The sequence below is a fragment of the Strix uralensis genome, chromosome 3 (genome assembly GCF_047716275.1).
Source record: "Strix uralensis isolate ZFMK-TIS-50842 chromosome 3, bStrUra1, whole genome shotgun sequence".
Lineage (NCBI taxonomy): Eukaryota > Metazoa > Chordata > Aves > Strigiformes > Strigidae > Strix > Strix uralensis.
In genome coordinates this window covers 2,657,440-2,675,311 of record NC_133974.1, presented here as the reverse complement: position 1 = coordinate 2,675,311, position 17,872 = coordinate 2,657,440, and the positions used below count along the sequence as shown (strand labels likewise).

The 17,872-nt window shown below is 40.1% G+C and overlaps 1 protein-coding gene across 11 annotated transcripts in view; it reads right to left on the bottom strand.

Annotated features, from left to right (window-relative positions):
- Positions 1-17,872, bottom strand: part of HMBOX1 (homeobox containing 1) — a 124,851-nt gene that overhangs the window by 49,160 nt on the left and 57,819 nt on the right. For all 11 annotated transcript variants that reach the window (XM_074861307.1, XM_074861309.1, XM_074861302.1 and 8 more), the window contains 3 exons: positions 15,840-16,319; positions 13,818-13,903; positions 4,305-4,415 (listed from right to left, as the gene is read on the bottom strand). In XM_074861307.1, the coding sequence (XP_074717408.1) occupies positions 4,305-4,415; positions 13,818-13,903; positions 15,840-16,306 (664 nt within the window). In that variant the 5' untranslated portion in view covers positions 16,307-16,319. The remainder of the gene's footprint in view (positions 1-4,304; positions 4,416-13,817; positions 13,904-15,839; positions 16,320-17,872) is intronic.

Here is a 17,872-nt window from a genome sequence, read left to right as displayed (position 1 = left end):
CCATTTAGTAGCAAGCCTTTCCAGCAAGTACCTATCATATATTATACTGATAAGAACAGATGTCATGCTATATTTTTAGCCAGACTGACCTGAGATCACACGATAAACACCTTTCAGTTACTACTGAGCCAGGCTAGATTTGAATCAGCAGCCTGCACAGCAAAAGGTTCCCTACAGAGCTCATCGCTTGGATGGAAAGGATCAGACCAGGGACTATTTTCTCTGCAGGTCTGTAAAACAGTAAATCACCAACAATACATTTTCAGTGCAAATCTCAAGAGATATCAAGCTCCTGATTTTTTTTTTTGGGGGGGGGGGGGGGTAGGCTTTTCTTTTATAGGTAAACAAGAACTGCTATAGGAATAACACAAGAGATGCTACATCTTGATAGTAACTACCTTTTTTTTCCCCTTTTGTTCAAGGAGGAAGAGCACATGGTTTTCTCCAAGGTGACCACAGCTGCCTTCCTATTACAGAAGACTGGCAGAAATAAATATCCAGCCTAAATGGAAGCAGTCTGTATCCATCTGTAACTTCAACACATCATTTCTAGGTGCCAGCTTCAGTTTGCAGTACACAGAGGCAAAAGACATGCTAAAGTTACTCCGTAACAGACTTTCAATATTGCCCAAGACCCAGTGCTGGCCAAACTAATCAGGTTAACAACTACCAATGTAAAAAGAAATATTTATTTCTTTAAATCCCATGGGCTCTGAAAAAAAAAAAAAATCAGTACATTACAGGACTCTATGCACTCATATACTGGCTTCTGAAACATATACTATTTATCTACTGCCAAAATGCTCTCAGTCCTCTACAAAACACTAGAGATGTGGTGCCTGTCCAAAAAAAAGCCCGATCTAAATGAAAAGCATCCCTATTAATTGGATTAAAGACCTTTCAAACACTAGCATTTAGCACCGACTTCTTCCTTTCAACAAAAAAGTGCCTTTCACCCTAATTGGCAACTGTTTCCAGAAAAATTTACAATCACTAGTACACTGGAATTTGCAGCATTGCTATTAACTCCAACATCACTCCTACCAGGAAAATGTTGATCAAGAAATTTTTGAGCAAGATTACTGTGTACAGTAGGAAAAGTGGGGTTCTTTTTTCTGACCCATGAGACTTAAGTCTCTTTTGAAATGTTCCAGTTTGATGTTGCCTAAAGACCCGCCACCAAAGATAGGAGAAATATAGAAAGTACCCATGCAAATAAGAAATCCAAACCAAGCAAACAACAAACAGCATATTCAAGAGGCCAAAGCAAGCTGGCAAATTACAGAAGTGATGGAATTGCTGAGCCTCTTCTGCGTAGGAGCAACATCTAGCAACATCTCAACAGCAGGGTCTAAAAACTGCCCTAAGCCTCCACAACACAAAGTTCTTCGGTTAGCAGATGCAAGACTGCTTGTGGATGATTTAAAGCATTATACAGCACCACTGTATATTTGAAAAAATAAAAATATCTTTTGATGTATTTAAGGCATCTTTTGCTTATATAAGCATAGTAGAAGACAGTCCCTGCTGTGAGGACCTTACATGCAAGGCAGGCAAGTCACACACAGGGAACATCTCATCCTTATCCAGGAGTTGGGAAGGTGAGGTGCAAAGGTGAAATCATTTGCTACAAGGTGTACAGAAAAACTGGCAGAGTCAAGAAAAGACTACAGGTCTGCCAAGTCCTTTCCACATGAAACAACTATTCTTCCTTTACAGTTCATAAATTGATTATATCTGGTGTACTAGTCCTTCAAAACTGTTTCAGTTCTAAGCAAAAGTTTTCTTTCCATTACTACACAAACAAATTCAGTCAGAAAATGGACTTAATCTGAAGATGCAGTTTTCCAAAATAAGGAATTAAAAAAATGAGGGAACTAAAAGTTCCCAAAGACCTCCCTTTGCCCGTTGGTAACTCAAACACACAGGTGCTTATACACAGAGACACCTTACTCTGTTACTCAAAGGAGGAGGATTGAGATTTTATTCCCACCAGCTGGAATTGAAAAAGATGGGATATATGAGAATAGAAAGGAAAATATAATTTCCTAGGAAGTGAGCAAATAGAAAAAAAACATGTCAGTCACTTAATCTCTTTTAAGTTTTGTCAAAAGAGGACAATCTTTTACACTCTGTAGAGAGTGCAGTGATGGCATTGCTTCTTTGTGAACATGGCAGGGGCTCTACTGATTTCCTCTGTTTCTGACTCTAAAGAAGGCTGCAGAACAGCTAGTCAAGTCTACTAATCACAGGATATTGTAAGTAGTATCCAAAACTTAGGCTCCAAATTGGTTTTATAACGATAACTTAAATCCAGGATTCCTTGGACAAGGTTGGTACCTTCCTCAATATACTGTATACACTTGCATATATGCATGTTAATTATCTCTTGGCTGGCCACACTGACCTGCAATATAGTAGGTGGCAATAATTCAAAGTAGTGGATTATCCCACAATAAATAAATATAACTACCTTTTCCTCAAGTAGACTCTTCCAACAGCTACAGGAAAACTGAGGGTTTCCCCCCCTTTAGAGAGTGAGGTAAAGAAACCAAATGTTATTTGCTTCTAAAGGGAACTTAACTGCATCCAAATAGTCCCTTCACATAGGCAGAGAAGCCATTTTGCCTTTTATACTTCTTGAAAATGCTGTACAAGATCTCTTACTTGAAAAAAGGTTACACTCAGACAGCCACTCTTCAAGAGATTTTTCCATGTGTGTATACAGAAAAGTGAACAAGACCTCAGCAAGACAGCGCATCAGAGAAGTAGAGGTTAACGATTCATTTCAATTTAAGCCGTAACCTTCAGCATTGCAAGTCTCCCTTAGACACTTCTCAAGAGCGAAAGGACAAACAAGATGTGAGCTTGTGGACATGGGGAAAGAAAGAAGGTTAAGAGAAAGAAGTAAAGATTTTAGTGCTAAGTTTGACAAGGCTTCTCTTATCCCAGCACAGAACATATTTCTTAAACAGCTCCAAATGACGTCGGCAAGAAAAGATTCAAGGCTAAAGGAAAGATCCACAAAACAGTTTTCATCGTTAGGAGAGGACTTGGGTTTTTTTTCCAAAATACACCTTCCAAAAAACCTCAAGCTGTCTCCACTATTTTGGAGGCAATAACTTCCATCAAAAGGCAATGTCTGAGAGTTACTTCATAGGGTACAACCTGAGACTTTCCAAGTAGTTGATACTGAACGGTTGTATCCAGTAACTTTGCTGATCCTTGGTCTCACAATTCCAGCCACTGCAAAACCAAGGCTTCCTGGCGATCCCTGCTGCTTGCCAGCACCTCACAACCCTTGGCACTTTCTTTCTTTAGAACAATCTTCTAGACACTTAACAGAAAGGACAGGCTCAGCCGTCACTTTGAACCCACCCAACTTTAAGCTGAAGTATTCTCAGGCCAACTGACAGCTGGAGCCTCTTGATTTTCAGTTTACATACAAAGCAGGAGTTTTGAGGATCTGTTTTCACTGGACTTTTTCTTAATAGAATTCTGGATATTGAAGCCAAGTTCACATCAGAGAGCTTGAGTCTTAAATTCCTTAAAACAATTACACAGTTAATTTAATCATGTCATTGTTTAAAGGAAATTAAATGTAAACATTTTTATCTTTACAATAAAACTGCTAAAGGGAAAAATAAGAACTGTGGTCAAACAACATCTATGGAGAAGAACAATGCAAGGAAATTAATTCAACTGTGATTTTGAAGATTGCTGGTTAGTTAAAGATAATGAGGAGCTTTACTTCTCTTTTTATATTTAAGATCTATTTTGAGATTTGGAGAAGCAAGTGGGATTTGAGAGACACATCTCCAACTTATCACTGTAACTATCAACATCCCATCCATAAGCTTGAGATCCAACCCAAAACCCTCTGAAGTTACCCAAAAGTTTCTCTCCACCAAACTGTGTATTTTTTGTTGCAACTTGATAATTGTGCAGCATTATTAATGTTTTCTATTTGTTCATTCTGAAGAGCCTCAGCATGAATCTTGTACTAGCAGACTACAACTTCACTGACAGCTTCCGATTCCCAGAGTTGGCTAGTGGTGAGAGGACAGGGCGAGTAACCGTGACCGAGGCGCTGGACAGACAGCTAGGGATGAGTCAGCTCTGGATCTTTTGCTGCAAAGGAAAGTGCAGGTTTGTTCCTACCCTCCCAAAAAAGTAAACTGGTCAGAGGGAATACCTCTTCAGTACACCAAGAAGTGAATGATCAGTGACAATAAAAAACAGTGACAAAGGGCTTCTTTTTCATAAATAAAACAGCAGGAGATGTTTAGGCTGTATTTGTTTACCAGGATTTGTCTTCTCAAGCTGGTACCATCTGTAAAATGCCCTTTTCTTTTGTTCACTCAGGTCCGACCCCTGCTGCAACAGCCAATGGGAGATCCGGCTCTGACTGATACCTGTAAAAAACCAGAACAAAACAAAAAAAAAAAAAAAAAAAAAAAGAGAGAAAGAGGAAGAGAAAACTTGCTCTTTTTAAAACATTTTAAAGTGGCTTATATACTGATAAAAGGTGTTGCCTTACAAAGCCCAGGAACTCATAATGGTTCAATCACAGAGTAGAGAGTTCAAGCTTCCCACCCCCGCCCTGTCCCTAACTGCTTTAACTTATCCCTGGCCTTATCTTCAACCTTACTCAAGGTACATCCTGGAATCAGCACAATCAATCTACAAAAACAGGGCACAAATTGGGAAGCCAAATCTACCGCTGACTTGAATTGTCCACAACTTCCCTGGTTCTTAAATTTCTTCATCTGTGAAATGGGAACAAGTCCCTTACCCACTATTATATATAAATGATATGAGATCATTATCATTCAATGCTTGAATAAGAAGGGAGATAAACATAGAAACAGTTTATGTGATATAGATCAAATCAGCCCAGAAATGGAGCAAGCCAACTATCAGCAGCTCTAACAACGGTCAGAAAACAAAACAGAAAGGGCAGCTGTCTGTCAGCAAAGCAGGATTCAAGCTCTAGGTATCCAAGCAAGACTAGGGACAAAAAGTTCCAGAGTTTTTGAAGAAAGACTTATAAGAAAACAGTAAAAGGGGAAAAACCCCTAGAAGTTAATACAGTTATTTCTAAAGCATGACACTGAATGAAGGATCAATGCAGAAAGGGAACAGAAATGATTAGAGAGAGGAAATAAAACAAGAGGTTTAAAAGTGCACTAGGAGGTGAATGTAGGCTTATTTGAAAATATCAGAAAATATGTAGTTTGCTGAATAACTGAAGCAGTACTTCAGGTAGGAGGACTCCCTGTGTTTTCCACAAGGCTCTTCAGCTATCAGAAAGGGTTAACAACATGTAAACTCTCCTGAGAACTAAAGTTTTAGGAGGTGCTCCAAAGTAACAATATACAGCTGAACACCACCTGTGCTACCACCTGCTTCGTGATAATACTGAAGCAGGTAGAAGGCTGGTTTTCACACAGAAACTGAACTATCTCCCCTCTTGAGATGCATCAAGGTTTTATAAGATCTCATAATCATAGTTAACTCATGAAAAACAGCCCCCTGTAGTTTTACCACTTCTAACATGGTGGGGGGGGTACCATGCTTTCTTTTTTTTTTTGTGTTGAACACTAAAGCTAGTTAACTTTAGAACGATTCAATTTGACTCTCGGGTATCATATTCAGGTGGGTTTACTCCAACCACATTTTTTTAAATCACAGGGTTTATGCTCTTAACTGCTTTTGCTGTACAGAATTCAAGAGCCTACGACGTCTTAATCGTCCTGGGGAAAAGGGATAGGTGTGTTTTACTCTGAGTACAGAAGCTTACTGCTATTCAGTAGAGCTCCTCCCACAAAATATACCCTGGTTTGGTTTTGTTTCCCATACATCTAGTGATCTTCTTAACATCCACTCCCAGATACTGCCTTTGCCCCACAACTGGAAGAGTTCAGAAACAGCTGGGGCAGTCAAGAGTTGACTACCCCCAGGGCCCACACTGGGATATATAATTGAGTTTATACTGCTAGGGAAGTGGAATTACTCGAGCAAACACAAACCTTCGATTCTGCCAAGTTTACATCAAGTAACTGTGGAAACATAAAAGTTAATACCAAAAGAAGTCAATATAAGTTGATAAAACTCTCCAGCCCAAAACAAGGCTCGCTGAAATCATGCAATCTAGATGCCTGATCGCCAGTGAAAAGACCAGGTTTTGAAAATTTGCAGCCCTTCACTATTATGATTTATAAAAGCCATTTCTTTAACAGAGTGCTGTGGGACACAAATGTTTGTGTCTCACTGCTTTTGGCTGCATGGCTCCTATTAATCAATTGGTAACAGCACCATTAATTTACTTGTTTACTACAGTCCACTTACACTTATTGCAGTGAATTAGTATTTGTTGAGTGTTTAGATAACAACATAAGATATAAATGCAAAGCATTATTAGATAAAAATTATAAATAGAGATTAAGTATCTTCAATGAGTTGTATAGTGGAAAATCCAAATTCTGCTCAAGAGGCTGCCTGATACTATCATAAAGTGGTACAGATGTTAGCCACTTCAGACAATGTGCTCGAGACAAAGCAAAGGAGCAGGAGCCAAAAGATTCAAGCTGTGTATTGCCATGTCCACATCTGACTCATTGCGAGTCCTCACAGTTTATAAAGTTGCTTCCGCAAAATAGAGCTTTGTAAAGGGCACTGAGATGTACAGATTCAACGAATGCAAATTCCCAGTACATGATTATTTGACTATGGTATCTCATGAACAGCACTGCAGTCCATAGCACTTCTTTGCATTAGCAAAAAGCCCACAGCCCATTTTGCTTTTTAGCTAGCAGACTTCTATAGCAATCCTGCAAACCCAGACATTATGTCAGGTATGGCTTAGGCAGCTGATCTTGGTTTTGGTCATAGGAATGTAGTGGATGACCTCTAGAAAACTGTATTAAGTCCTATTTTTTGTCATTCTTTTCTGTTTTTTATTATCCTCTTTCATTGTTTCAGAGATCTGTAATGAGAGTTGAGTTTAAGCGTTTCCTCTACGTATACCACTCCTCCTCTTTTTGTTTTTAAGATATAAAATATCCTTCATCTATACCTCAGCTTGGTTTAGAGGCCCCAAATCTATATATTCCAATAGCTTGACTGATTCAAGGTCACATGCAAAGTCCGTAGCAGAAGAACTGATCTCCTAGATCCCAGTACAGTGTCTTAATCACAAATCCATCTTTCTCTCTTTTCAATTAAAAAAAACCCAAGCCCCCAAATTGTCCTGTCAGTGTTTCCTGCATCTCAAGTGGGTTTTACACAGTTGACTCATAAGGACAATGACTAGTACTACCATCCTGTCACATTGTCTGTAATCATGCTACTTTAGGAAATTGCACTGGCAGGAAAAAAGAAATCATCCTGCTGCCAGAAGCAGATTAATGAAATAAGTTCTCTGGAGTACTGAAAATCCAGCTGTCTTGAGGAAATTCACTCTCAAACTGAGCCACGGACCTCAAGGAAGACTGCCATCCTCTGGGCTCAGCATCAGCAGGGACACGAACACATTGTAATGAGCACAACTAGCTTTCTCACAGAAAACACTGAAGAAAGAAGCAGTAATCACAAAGGATTATAGTAATTCAAATGTTGACTTCTTGTATCGCATGTCACTCCTCCCCACAACAGGTTACACTTCCTAATTATAAACAAAATGGAGATGACAGTACACACATGCTTTTCTGGCCAGCCCGACTCTCTCTTATTTGGGGAAAAAGTTTCCCATTCAAATACATAAAATAAATGGCAAAATGCATCATCAAGAGAGTGTAACTGGTATCTGCAGTACAAATCTGCTCATAACCCTCAAAACTGCTATTCATCAAGTCTTTGGTAACTGGTTTTCACCTTCACAGATAGATTTGTTCAGCAACTCTACTTTGCATTTCTTTAATGTTTCTTTCAGGAGAGATTTTTAGAAGCACCTGGAATATGTCAGATTTGGAGAAGAAAGAAACTGACTGTTTTAATTCTTCAGTTTGTAAGCAACGTCCTAGATTCATATAATACGTGCTTGCAAAGGACATCTATCAATTTAGGAGATTAGCAAAGCTTCTTTACAGAGAACCTGCAAAGATCAAAATCATAGAAAAACAAATCTTCCTCTGTGTTGTCATGAGTATAGGGAAAAAAAAAAGGAAGGAAAATGTTTTTCAAAATCCAGTTTCTTGTCATTTCAGATGATCAGTAATTCAGTAATTTTCTGAACTCTCTTCACAATGGAACTAGTTAAGTTCCACTTTGTATTTGGATTTGCTCAGCATCCCTGTATGTAGGTTCCAAACCTTAAGGGAATTTATTTATGTTACAGCAGTGCTTCAAGGCTGCCCTCCACCATGCTAGATGCTGTGTGTGTTTAGCATGATATAAAGCTAAGTCCTGAAGATCTCATATCAATTAAGACAGAGACAGTAGGACTGGGCTGAATTGTACAAGCAGAATTGGAAAGGTTAGCAGAACTGCACACTGGAAAGCTGTATGTGTTATGTGGAGATTTTTGTTTTGTTTTGTTTTTTCAAGAGACCTCTGCATTTTATTGTTGTTCTTTTGTTTTTTTAAATGGTGGTTTAGTTTTTATAGTAGTGGCCTAAGAATCTAGAAATCTGAATTCAAATTCCTGCTTTGCAACAGACTGCTTCCACTGTGACCTCAGGAAAGCAAGCGTTTATTGTTCCTTCACTCCCTATGTGTAAAAAATAGAAAAGGTAATATTTCCAAACCTCGCAGAGGCATCATCCATCAAAGCATTTAGCCTGGTTGCAAAGGGCTCATCTATGTATACTCCTCCCTCTCTCCTTTACTGTAGTACATAACCTAAAGATGTTAGTTTCTGAAAACATTTCCCCCACCCTCTGTGTACATTTGGAAGCTAAGAGACAGCATCTCTTAATAAGTTTACATTTATCTCTTCATCCTCTGCCTTCTGACCATAACTTACTTGGTACCCAGATACAAATCGCAGCATAAGACTTCAAATTATTGTTAATAAAAATTTGGCATCTCACCTGCCACATGTAGGGCTAAATACCTACCCCCCCAAGTAAGCTGCAGCTATGTTAAAAGGAGCTTCAAATAACAAGATAGGAAATTCAGCAGGAACTATTATTAGCTCCTGTTTATACTGTCATTTTTCTTATCAGTAGGAGATTATTTATACAGAGCCCAACCCAAGTGCTTCTTGTTTATCTTATTACAGACACCATTAAAAAAGTTTCTATAAAAAGCAGCTCCTGTATTTAGGACCAGCACTAATAAGTGTTATGCTAGGTTTTTGCTTCTTATCAATCATTCCTTTATTTTCAAGTCACCATTTAATACTCTGTTACTATTTTCCAATCTGCCCTCTTCTCTCAGTACACAAGGCAGCCCTGCGGAATGTCTTCCAGGTTTAATTTTCCCTGTCAGATTCATTATCTAAATGACTTTTAAAGTTTCTGGTAATTTTATAAAGACTGAGAGAGCCTAAAAAATTGTTTTACTGCAACAGCTGACTTTAACCTTCAGCTCCGTGTTCCTCTCTCATGTATCCTCCCTCTCCATCACTTCCCATCCCCTTGTGCTGCAGCACAGGAAAAACAGAAGGAAAAGCTGTTTACTGTTGCAGTCTGTAAATACAAGGCTGCTCAGTGTGCTTTGTAGGTGATGTAGGAATGTGTATTCCTATACAATGCAATATGAGAATTAAGATGAGAAAAAGGAGAAAGGTATTTCTGAATTAAATCCTAAATGGCTTGAAGAATTAGTGAAATAAGGTAAAACGGAAGTTTCAAGGGGTAGAAGTTGCATTAAAGGTTCCTGCACCAAGGACAGAACACGGTAAGATACAGAATGGGGACAAATATGGTCATAAGTCCTGGGGAAGCATTACACTCTCTGATGAGCTAATAAAAGACCTGTAATTTAAAGACATGCAAATACACTGGATTAGCTAAAGTTCATCACTTGTATGTTCAATCTGGCCAACTTCAAACCCAGCTGTAATTAAGAAAAGGAAGCAAAGTTTTAGGTTCCTAGCTGAAGGTCTAATATCACTGTTAAGATGCACTACAACTCCTTTCCCCTCTCCATGCCATTCTCCCCTCCCACTACACACACAATTTTTTTGGAGTAGTAAAGAAATTGGTAGAGATTGAAAGGACAAAGTTGACAGCATGGGTAGCCAAGGCAAACAACTCTCCTTCTGGACAGAGCCAGCCATAAATTTTTCATTTCTTTCTTGCCTCTCTTCCCAAGGCAGAAGAGATGAACGCTAAAAGCTGAAGCCATGCTATTCTGCATTTATTTCCAGTGCTAAACAAATGACTTCCAGCTGATGCAGGATGGTAGCCAGCAGATAGGCAAGTCAAATATGCCCAACACCTGCACTACAGCCTCCAGAAACAGCTTGCTATGTTTGTATTACAACAAACGGTGATGGAGGCTGCAAGCACACCAGCATCTGCGGTTTGCTGATCTGTTCTTGCACAATTGCCCCCCTTCACGCTCTTTCACAGCCTCTTCGTTGGCCAGACCAGGGTTCCACCTTGATGTGCAATATAATAAAGAGGACCCTGAGACACGGATCACTGGAGGCTGAACAGTATTCTGAAAAGGTATCATTTCTTTTATGGTCCTCCCCTACACCATCTGTTACTGACCACACTTTGGATTTTATTTATCTATTTTTCCTCTTGTTTACTGAATTATTTACAGAACAGCTTTACCAGTAAGACTAAGTCTGTAAACATTGAGATGACACCATTGGGGATCATATATTCTGTAAAGCATTACCTTTGTCTATACAAACTGCTTTTTTAATGAACCAAAAGTGGTTTCCAGGCCTTTCCTGGGAGCCCATTTCACATCTGAATAGGAAGGGATGTTGGATACATCTGAAGACTACACAAGTCAACTAGCACTCATCAGGCCTAAGACAACTCTGGAAGTGAGCGCCCTGGGACACATGCTTTCTGCTCTGGATCTCTGTCCTGAGCTATTTTCAGTCACTCTTCACCATACTGTGCTTTTGAAAGGAAGCTGATGTTTCCCCTCGGTAGTGCTGAGCACACTCTTTAATCTGGTCCCTTCAAACATCTCTTTGAGATTTACTATTTCTTTCAGATAAGCCATAACTATGTACTTCATAGTGACACATAAGTACTACACATCTGCTTACACAAGGCTATGGGTTATATTTAAAATGAATCAGCTCCCATAGACCTTCCCACCAAGCATATGGAGGATGACACCGTTCAACTGCAAAGGGTAGCGGGAGGAACAGATTGGCGCATCACGTACAAAATATCACTTTCTTTTCTTATTTGAAAGGTCCACGGAAACACTACTGGCTCATCCATAAAAGGACATAGCCATTTAACCTTTACATCTACCTGGTTTCCCATTGATTTGGCTTGAAAACAAAATAACACAATGCCATTAGTTCAGTCTTTGTTCTGTCCCACTGACAGGCTCGAAAGAGACATCTAGTAATATTTTCTCTGATCACTGTGTGAGTATATTCTGGATTCCCCCCCATGTTATGCAGAAGGGTTGAGTGGGATGGGTGTGAAACTTAGTCAACTCTGTATGAAGTGGATGGTGCATTACTAACAGGAGGAATAGCCTGGAAAACAATGAAAGCTCCCAAAGGCTAAACGGCCACTTAACGACTTCAACAACTGAAATACAAGAGAGCAGGTTGAGGATGGAAAGAGCAAAATGGTCAGGTGTGAAGAGACTGGTCTTGACCTTCCTACAGTCTGCCTGCAGGGGTATCAAGACATGCACCAAGATACCTAGTTAAATATAATCACATCAGTTCCTTCTGATACAGACTTAGTTTGGTGTGGTGATTCTGATTCAACAGCCTTGCATGCAGTAGTCCCACTGATCCAAAAAACAAAAACAAAAAGAGCTGGTTTTTTTGGAAAGATTTTTTTCTGCAATTTTTTCCCTCTTTGCATTATTTCTCTTGAAGGGGAAGCTAGTTTGACTTGCTAGTAGATGTGAAGGGCGTTATACAGAGGTTAATTCGGAGATGGGTTATTTCAGGACTATATTCAGGCAAGGACTACACAAAAGTAGGGGAGCGACCCACTCACTACCAAAACTTCAGAGTTCACGTACAATTTAAGTAACAAGACTTAGCATTTAATTTTTGAAGTACTAGTGCTAACATCTGAGAAGGCTAATAACATTCTTTAAAGTTACACAAAAAAGTTAATCTCATAATTTTACCGATGAAATTGAAACCAGGGAAGGACATGTAATTTTGCCCAAGATCACAGAGGAGAGTTGGAGACGTGGAAGGAATTCCTGGCAACATGGCTCAAGCACCCATTTCTGCCTGCCTACCTCAACTGTTAGCATGTCTGCAAATCCAGATCTCCCAGCCAGATGGGTTCTTACAACATTTCAAATACTGGAAATATCATAAAAGAACAACTTCCCTCCTGCTGGTTTGGCATTCCTAGTCATCAGGGAACCTTAAAAATGATGTATTTCAAGATCTTTATTCAAGCTTGGGTTAAAAAATGAGTGTTACAGGTATAACATAGGATTAAGCTATCTATATTTTATCATCAAGTCTTCATCCTAAAACACAGGTGCTGAAGCGCATCCAAAGAAGAGAAACGAAGCTGGTGAAGGATCTAGAGCACAAGTCTTGTGAGGAACAGCTGAGGGAACTGGGGGTGTTTAGTCTGGAGAAAAGGAGGCTCAGAGGAGACCTCATCGCCCTCTACAACTCTGAAAGGAGGTTGTAGTGAGGTGGGAGTCAGTCTCTTCTCCCAAGTAACAAGCGATAGGATGAAATGAAATGATCTCAAGTTGCACCAGGGGAGGTTTAGATTGGATATTAGGAAAAATTTCTTCCCCGAAAGGGTTGTCAAGCATTGAAACAGGCTGCCCAGGGAAGTGGTGGAGTCACCATCCCTGGAGGTATTTAAAAGACACATAGACATGCTGCTTAAGGACATGGTTTAGTGGTGGACTTGGCAGTGCAAGGTTAACGGTTGAACTCGATCATCTTAAAGGTCTTTTCCAACCTAAATGATTCTGTAATTCTAAATATGCTACCGGCTACACTGTTCTGGACAAGCAGTGTGAGCCTGTATAGCACCCCGCCCCATGGAGGAGCAGTAAGACTTTATTACTCCTTGTGTAAAGCTCTGGAAACACACCCAAGGAAGAAGTGGTACCACTGCAGCCTGTTCACTTGTCTTGAATGTGAAGGAGATAAGGCATGGAGCAAAAGACAAAAAGAGAACTACTTCTAGGTAAAATCTGAGCTACTATGGTCATCCCCTCAACCTTGAGTCACTGATTGTGACTCAAAGGCAAGTGATTGAAAAACTTCACACCATCATAATCTGACTCCTGGATGTAGTGATACCAGCTATAGCTGTGTCTCCTGACTTTTCATATATATTTTATAATATAAATATATATTATGTATCGCTCCATACACAGAGATGCAGATACGCATCTATTCGCCGCACTCAACAAACAATTTAAGAATTAAGGAAAACCGTTTTCATTTTAAGATATCGGGCTTATTATAATGCTGTAAAATAAAATCTGCTAGCACAAGCCACAAAAACAGAAAAAAAAAGAAAAAGTGATTCACTGGGGAAGTTCCATGATGTGCGGGACAATGGGTCTTAAATCAAAGGCATACATTATCATGACTAAGCTGACAGATCTGCACTGCAATGCAGAAAGCCAAGCAATATTCCAACATCTGCACCGTGCACGGATAGGCAGTTAGACACAGTTTCCCAAAATGAAGAAAGGACTCCTCGAGCTCTTACCTGTTACCTGTGCAACGACTGCTTGGGAAATTCTCCGATTGGCTAGGAAGGCTTTGATTTCCTCCTTTATCACACTGCTGTCCCTCCTACCAAAACAAAAAAACAAAAGAACACACAAAAAGACGGACAGACCAAAGTGCACTTTGAAGATGCAAAATGGCTTTATTTCCTTTATTTAGGGGACAGGGAGTGGGGAAGGCAGGCATTAAAATACTCAAAGTGCCTCACCAGTGGACACTTCTTTTAACAAGTGTCACGTTTGATCAAAGTACCCTAGCAGGGGAATGGATGACTCATGTCCTATATAATTCATATTAGGTGCAGCACTGCCATATGGAATGTACAAAGTTTCATTACACAGGGATGAATAAATCTCTCATACCAGCATAAAAACCTCAGTCATAAAAATGAGGCACAAAAATAAAAAATAAAGGATAGCAGGGTCTGCATGGTTAGCTACACAAATGAATATACATACACAAACCTTCTCCAACCTTTCAAGGAAAAGACCCAAAGAAGAAAAGCTTTTGCAACCTCTATCCCCCCACCTTTACTTGCTTAGTCCACAGCTTGCACTGAAATGAACAAGCATCAGTTATTTAAAGCCTTTGTAGGATTTTTACAAGGTGTGCAAAGATAGTTCAGAAGGGACTAAAACTGTGCTAAAAACAAATTTGGAGGTTGCACAGGGACTGTGATATGCAGCAAATTTCAATTACAGTAGACACATACCTTTCCCTGCTCTTCCTCCCTTTCTGAGAAAGGCAGACAATTAAAACCAGACTTTATTAGGCTTTACTATTTGGTAATTTTCCCTTCCCCTTCTCCCCTCCTGCCCCAGCAGCAATCAAGACAGATTCAAGCTTGCAAATGTAAATGCAAAAGAAATGCTATGTTGTGGGTTCATTTTTATTTCTGTACCCAACACATCTTCCATATGCCTGCAAATAAAAGTAGTTTCAGTTTAAATAAGCACTAAAAGCATTACCTGAGACTCATTGCACAGGAACCCAAAACTCAAAGGAATGATTAAACTTCAGTAACGGATACTCCTGTGTACTGCTATACTCACCACCTTCCTGCATTATTCCATTATCCTGCAGCTGACAGTAAATGAGGTTGATCAGCTTTTCTTACTGCTCACCTCTAATCCTCTCCCCCAAAAGCCACACCTTTACCCTAAATCTCCAAACTACTTCAAATGTATTTTCACCCTGGAGCTTATAGACCCTAGTTCTCTCATAGGTACTTCATAAATGCTGCAATTTTTGGGGTGAGGGGAAAAAAAAAAAGATTCCAACATTATGACCAAAATTGTTTTGAGACATTTGGCCTTTCCTCTTATTTCTTTTTGTCATCAAGCCCACTGACTCTGACTTTCATCCTCAGTGGTATAATCCCCCTCCTTTTATCTTTGCCGTAACACTGAAAAAGAAGCCGTTAAAAGTAAAGGAAGGTCAGTCTGGAAAAACAACCCCAACTGGCTCTCACTGAAGACTTCTGCTTCTTCTTTATTGTTTGTATTTTCCTACGCCAACTGCAGACTGTGCAAATCCCAAAGAGAGTCAGCCCCTACCACAAACTATAAACAGATAACATACACGCTCTGCGGATCCCAGCAAAAAGCATTAACCAAGCAGATTCCCTACTCCCCCTGTATAAGGAAGGAAATACAATAGGAATGAAGTAGAGGAGGAGGGGTCATGTGCATTGACAAGTCAGAAGTCTTCTGAAAAAGAGCAGGGTGGAAATTACTGTGCTAACATTGATTTCAATTTTTGGTACAGCATGGGAAAGAAAGTCTTTCAACAGTAAAAAAGACTGTGGGATACCCACACACAGCCAGGGGTTGGTGGGAGACACTGAGATAGTGACCATCAGGGAACTAGCAGGGGAATAACTGTCTAAAGCAGTTCCTGCTTTCTTGGTAACAACCTCTCACTACTACAGCAGTCCTCCAACATGCAGATTTCTTCTGAGGGATTTCTCACTCTGACTTTCCAATTTACAAAGACTACTAACCTCATCAGTTCCTCCACTTTGTCATCAATGTCCAAGTCCTCTTCAGAAGCTTCAAAACTGTATGACCTTTGAGCCAAGCTGTTTGCAAGTGGGTAGCGGGTAGGTGACATCTTCCCATTGAATGCAGACAACCTCTCGTTACTCTCCCTCCCGTTCTGATTAGTAGTGCAAGGCTGTGGGGAGGTATCGTAACTGTTGCTCGGTGATGGGGACATCCCAGAATGCTGGGTCTGTGTTGAAGCTGTGGCTGTAGAGGAAGATGCTGGGACATTGTTGGTACTGTTGCTGTAGGAACCACCTCCGTAGCTAGACCTTCTTCCAAATTTGTCACTATGCTCTTGATCAAGACGATCCAAGGTTTCCAGCGCGTGGAGGATTTCATGTCTGGTCATTCCTGTACGTCTCAGGCGCTGAAGCAGGTCTATCTGCTCTATGGTAAATCTTGGTTCGTCTGTGTAGTGAGACATGGTTTCCAGCAGACTAAAAACAAGGTAAAATGGAAAAGTAAATACTTCAGTTCAATAGTTCTCTGCGGTACATGAAAAGTACCTTACATGCAGGAAAGATCAATTCTGATCCGAAACTTTGTCACACATGACAGAGTCGGCAGCCCAACAGTCCACCTCCAAACAAGCTCAGCAGGCAACCTCCCCTGAATGCTAGACTCACTATGTAGCAGAAAGGCCTTTTTTTTCTTTTTTTTTTTTTTTTTTTGAAGTGCTCAAATAGCATTTCTCTCTTCTGCTAGCATTCTCTGCACCTTCTACAATAAACCTGCAGTTAGTACCCTTTTACTTCTGATAAACCACTGCTACAGAGACACAGTGGTTGCTCAGTAATTAAGGCTGCAACTTGATTTCAGACAAAATTTGCCCATTGCTAAGTATTCACCAGACAGAAATTCCATATTCCAAAAGCGTTAGGTTGAGGCCAGAGGTTGCAATTTTCTGGAGAAGTTTTAACCACTTATGACGTCAGATTTCTGAATCTCAACTCTTTCGAATCTTAAGTACAAAGAGTTCAAGTTGCCCTAACTTTTTGTTGCTACCTTGAAAAAAAGATAAAAACATACCTAGCGGAAATTCTAGTGGCCCGTAGGACCAAAGTGGATTTGACTGAAGTCCCATTTCTGAAGTTAGTAACTTTTGAACCTGGAATGTTGTCACAGATCGCCTGCCCTAACAAGGAAAGTGCAGCACATCCAATTACTACTGAGCTTTCATTTAAAGAAGTCTACAGCCTTTTCCCCTCCAAAGGCAGACTTCTCATGTAACTTGATCATCATGGTGGCTCATCAAAAGCATTTTTAACTCCTAAACTTCCCAAGGTGCCAGAACAATGAACATGTATTTGCTGCAAACCCCAGAAATGGAACTAAAAAAAAAAAAAACAACCACAAACTACAATATGCTCCCTTAATTTCTTTTCCTTCCTAAGTCTCCTCACTACAGATCTAAATGTCATACAAATGACAAGATCACCTCCTTCAGAACTCAAGATCTTGAGAAGAAGGGATGGCAGATGGAGGGCAGACAGAACTTGGCAAAGAGATCCAGTCATTTGCCATCCCTCTTGTGAATCTTCTTGTGAGTCAAGGGTTTATTACAATTCCTGCAGGAGAGCAGGGTGAAGAGATCACTCAAACTCCAGGAGACATGACAGAGCTAATGTACAATCCCTACGAGCGAGAGCACACAAACAGCAGCCTCAGGGAAGTCAAGGAAGAATTCCAAGGACCCTGCGAAAACGAGAAGAGGGATGATGGCTGTCATGATGATGCTAGACCTTCCAGGGACAGGGCTGCCTATTTCTCTTTGCAAATTCTGAAGATCACTCCTCATTTCCATTTCTACACTGGCACAGAGAAGTCCCCAACAGGAGCTACAGAGTGACAAAACCTTTTCAATTGCTGCATTTAGTCTTTTTTCAGATACACGAATCACAACAAAGTAAACCAAGACTGTAGATTTTGGAGGTGTAGCAAGGGAATCTCTTCAGGGGAGTAACATCTCACAACACAGACCTGACTAGGC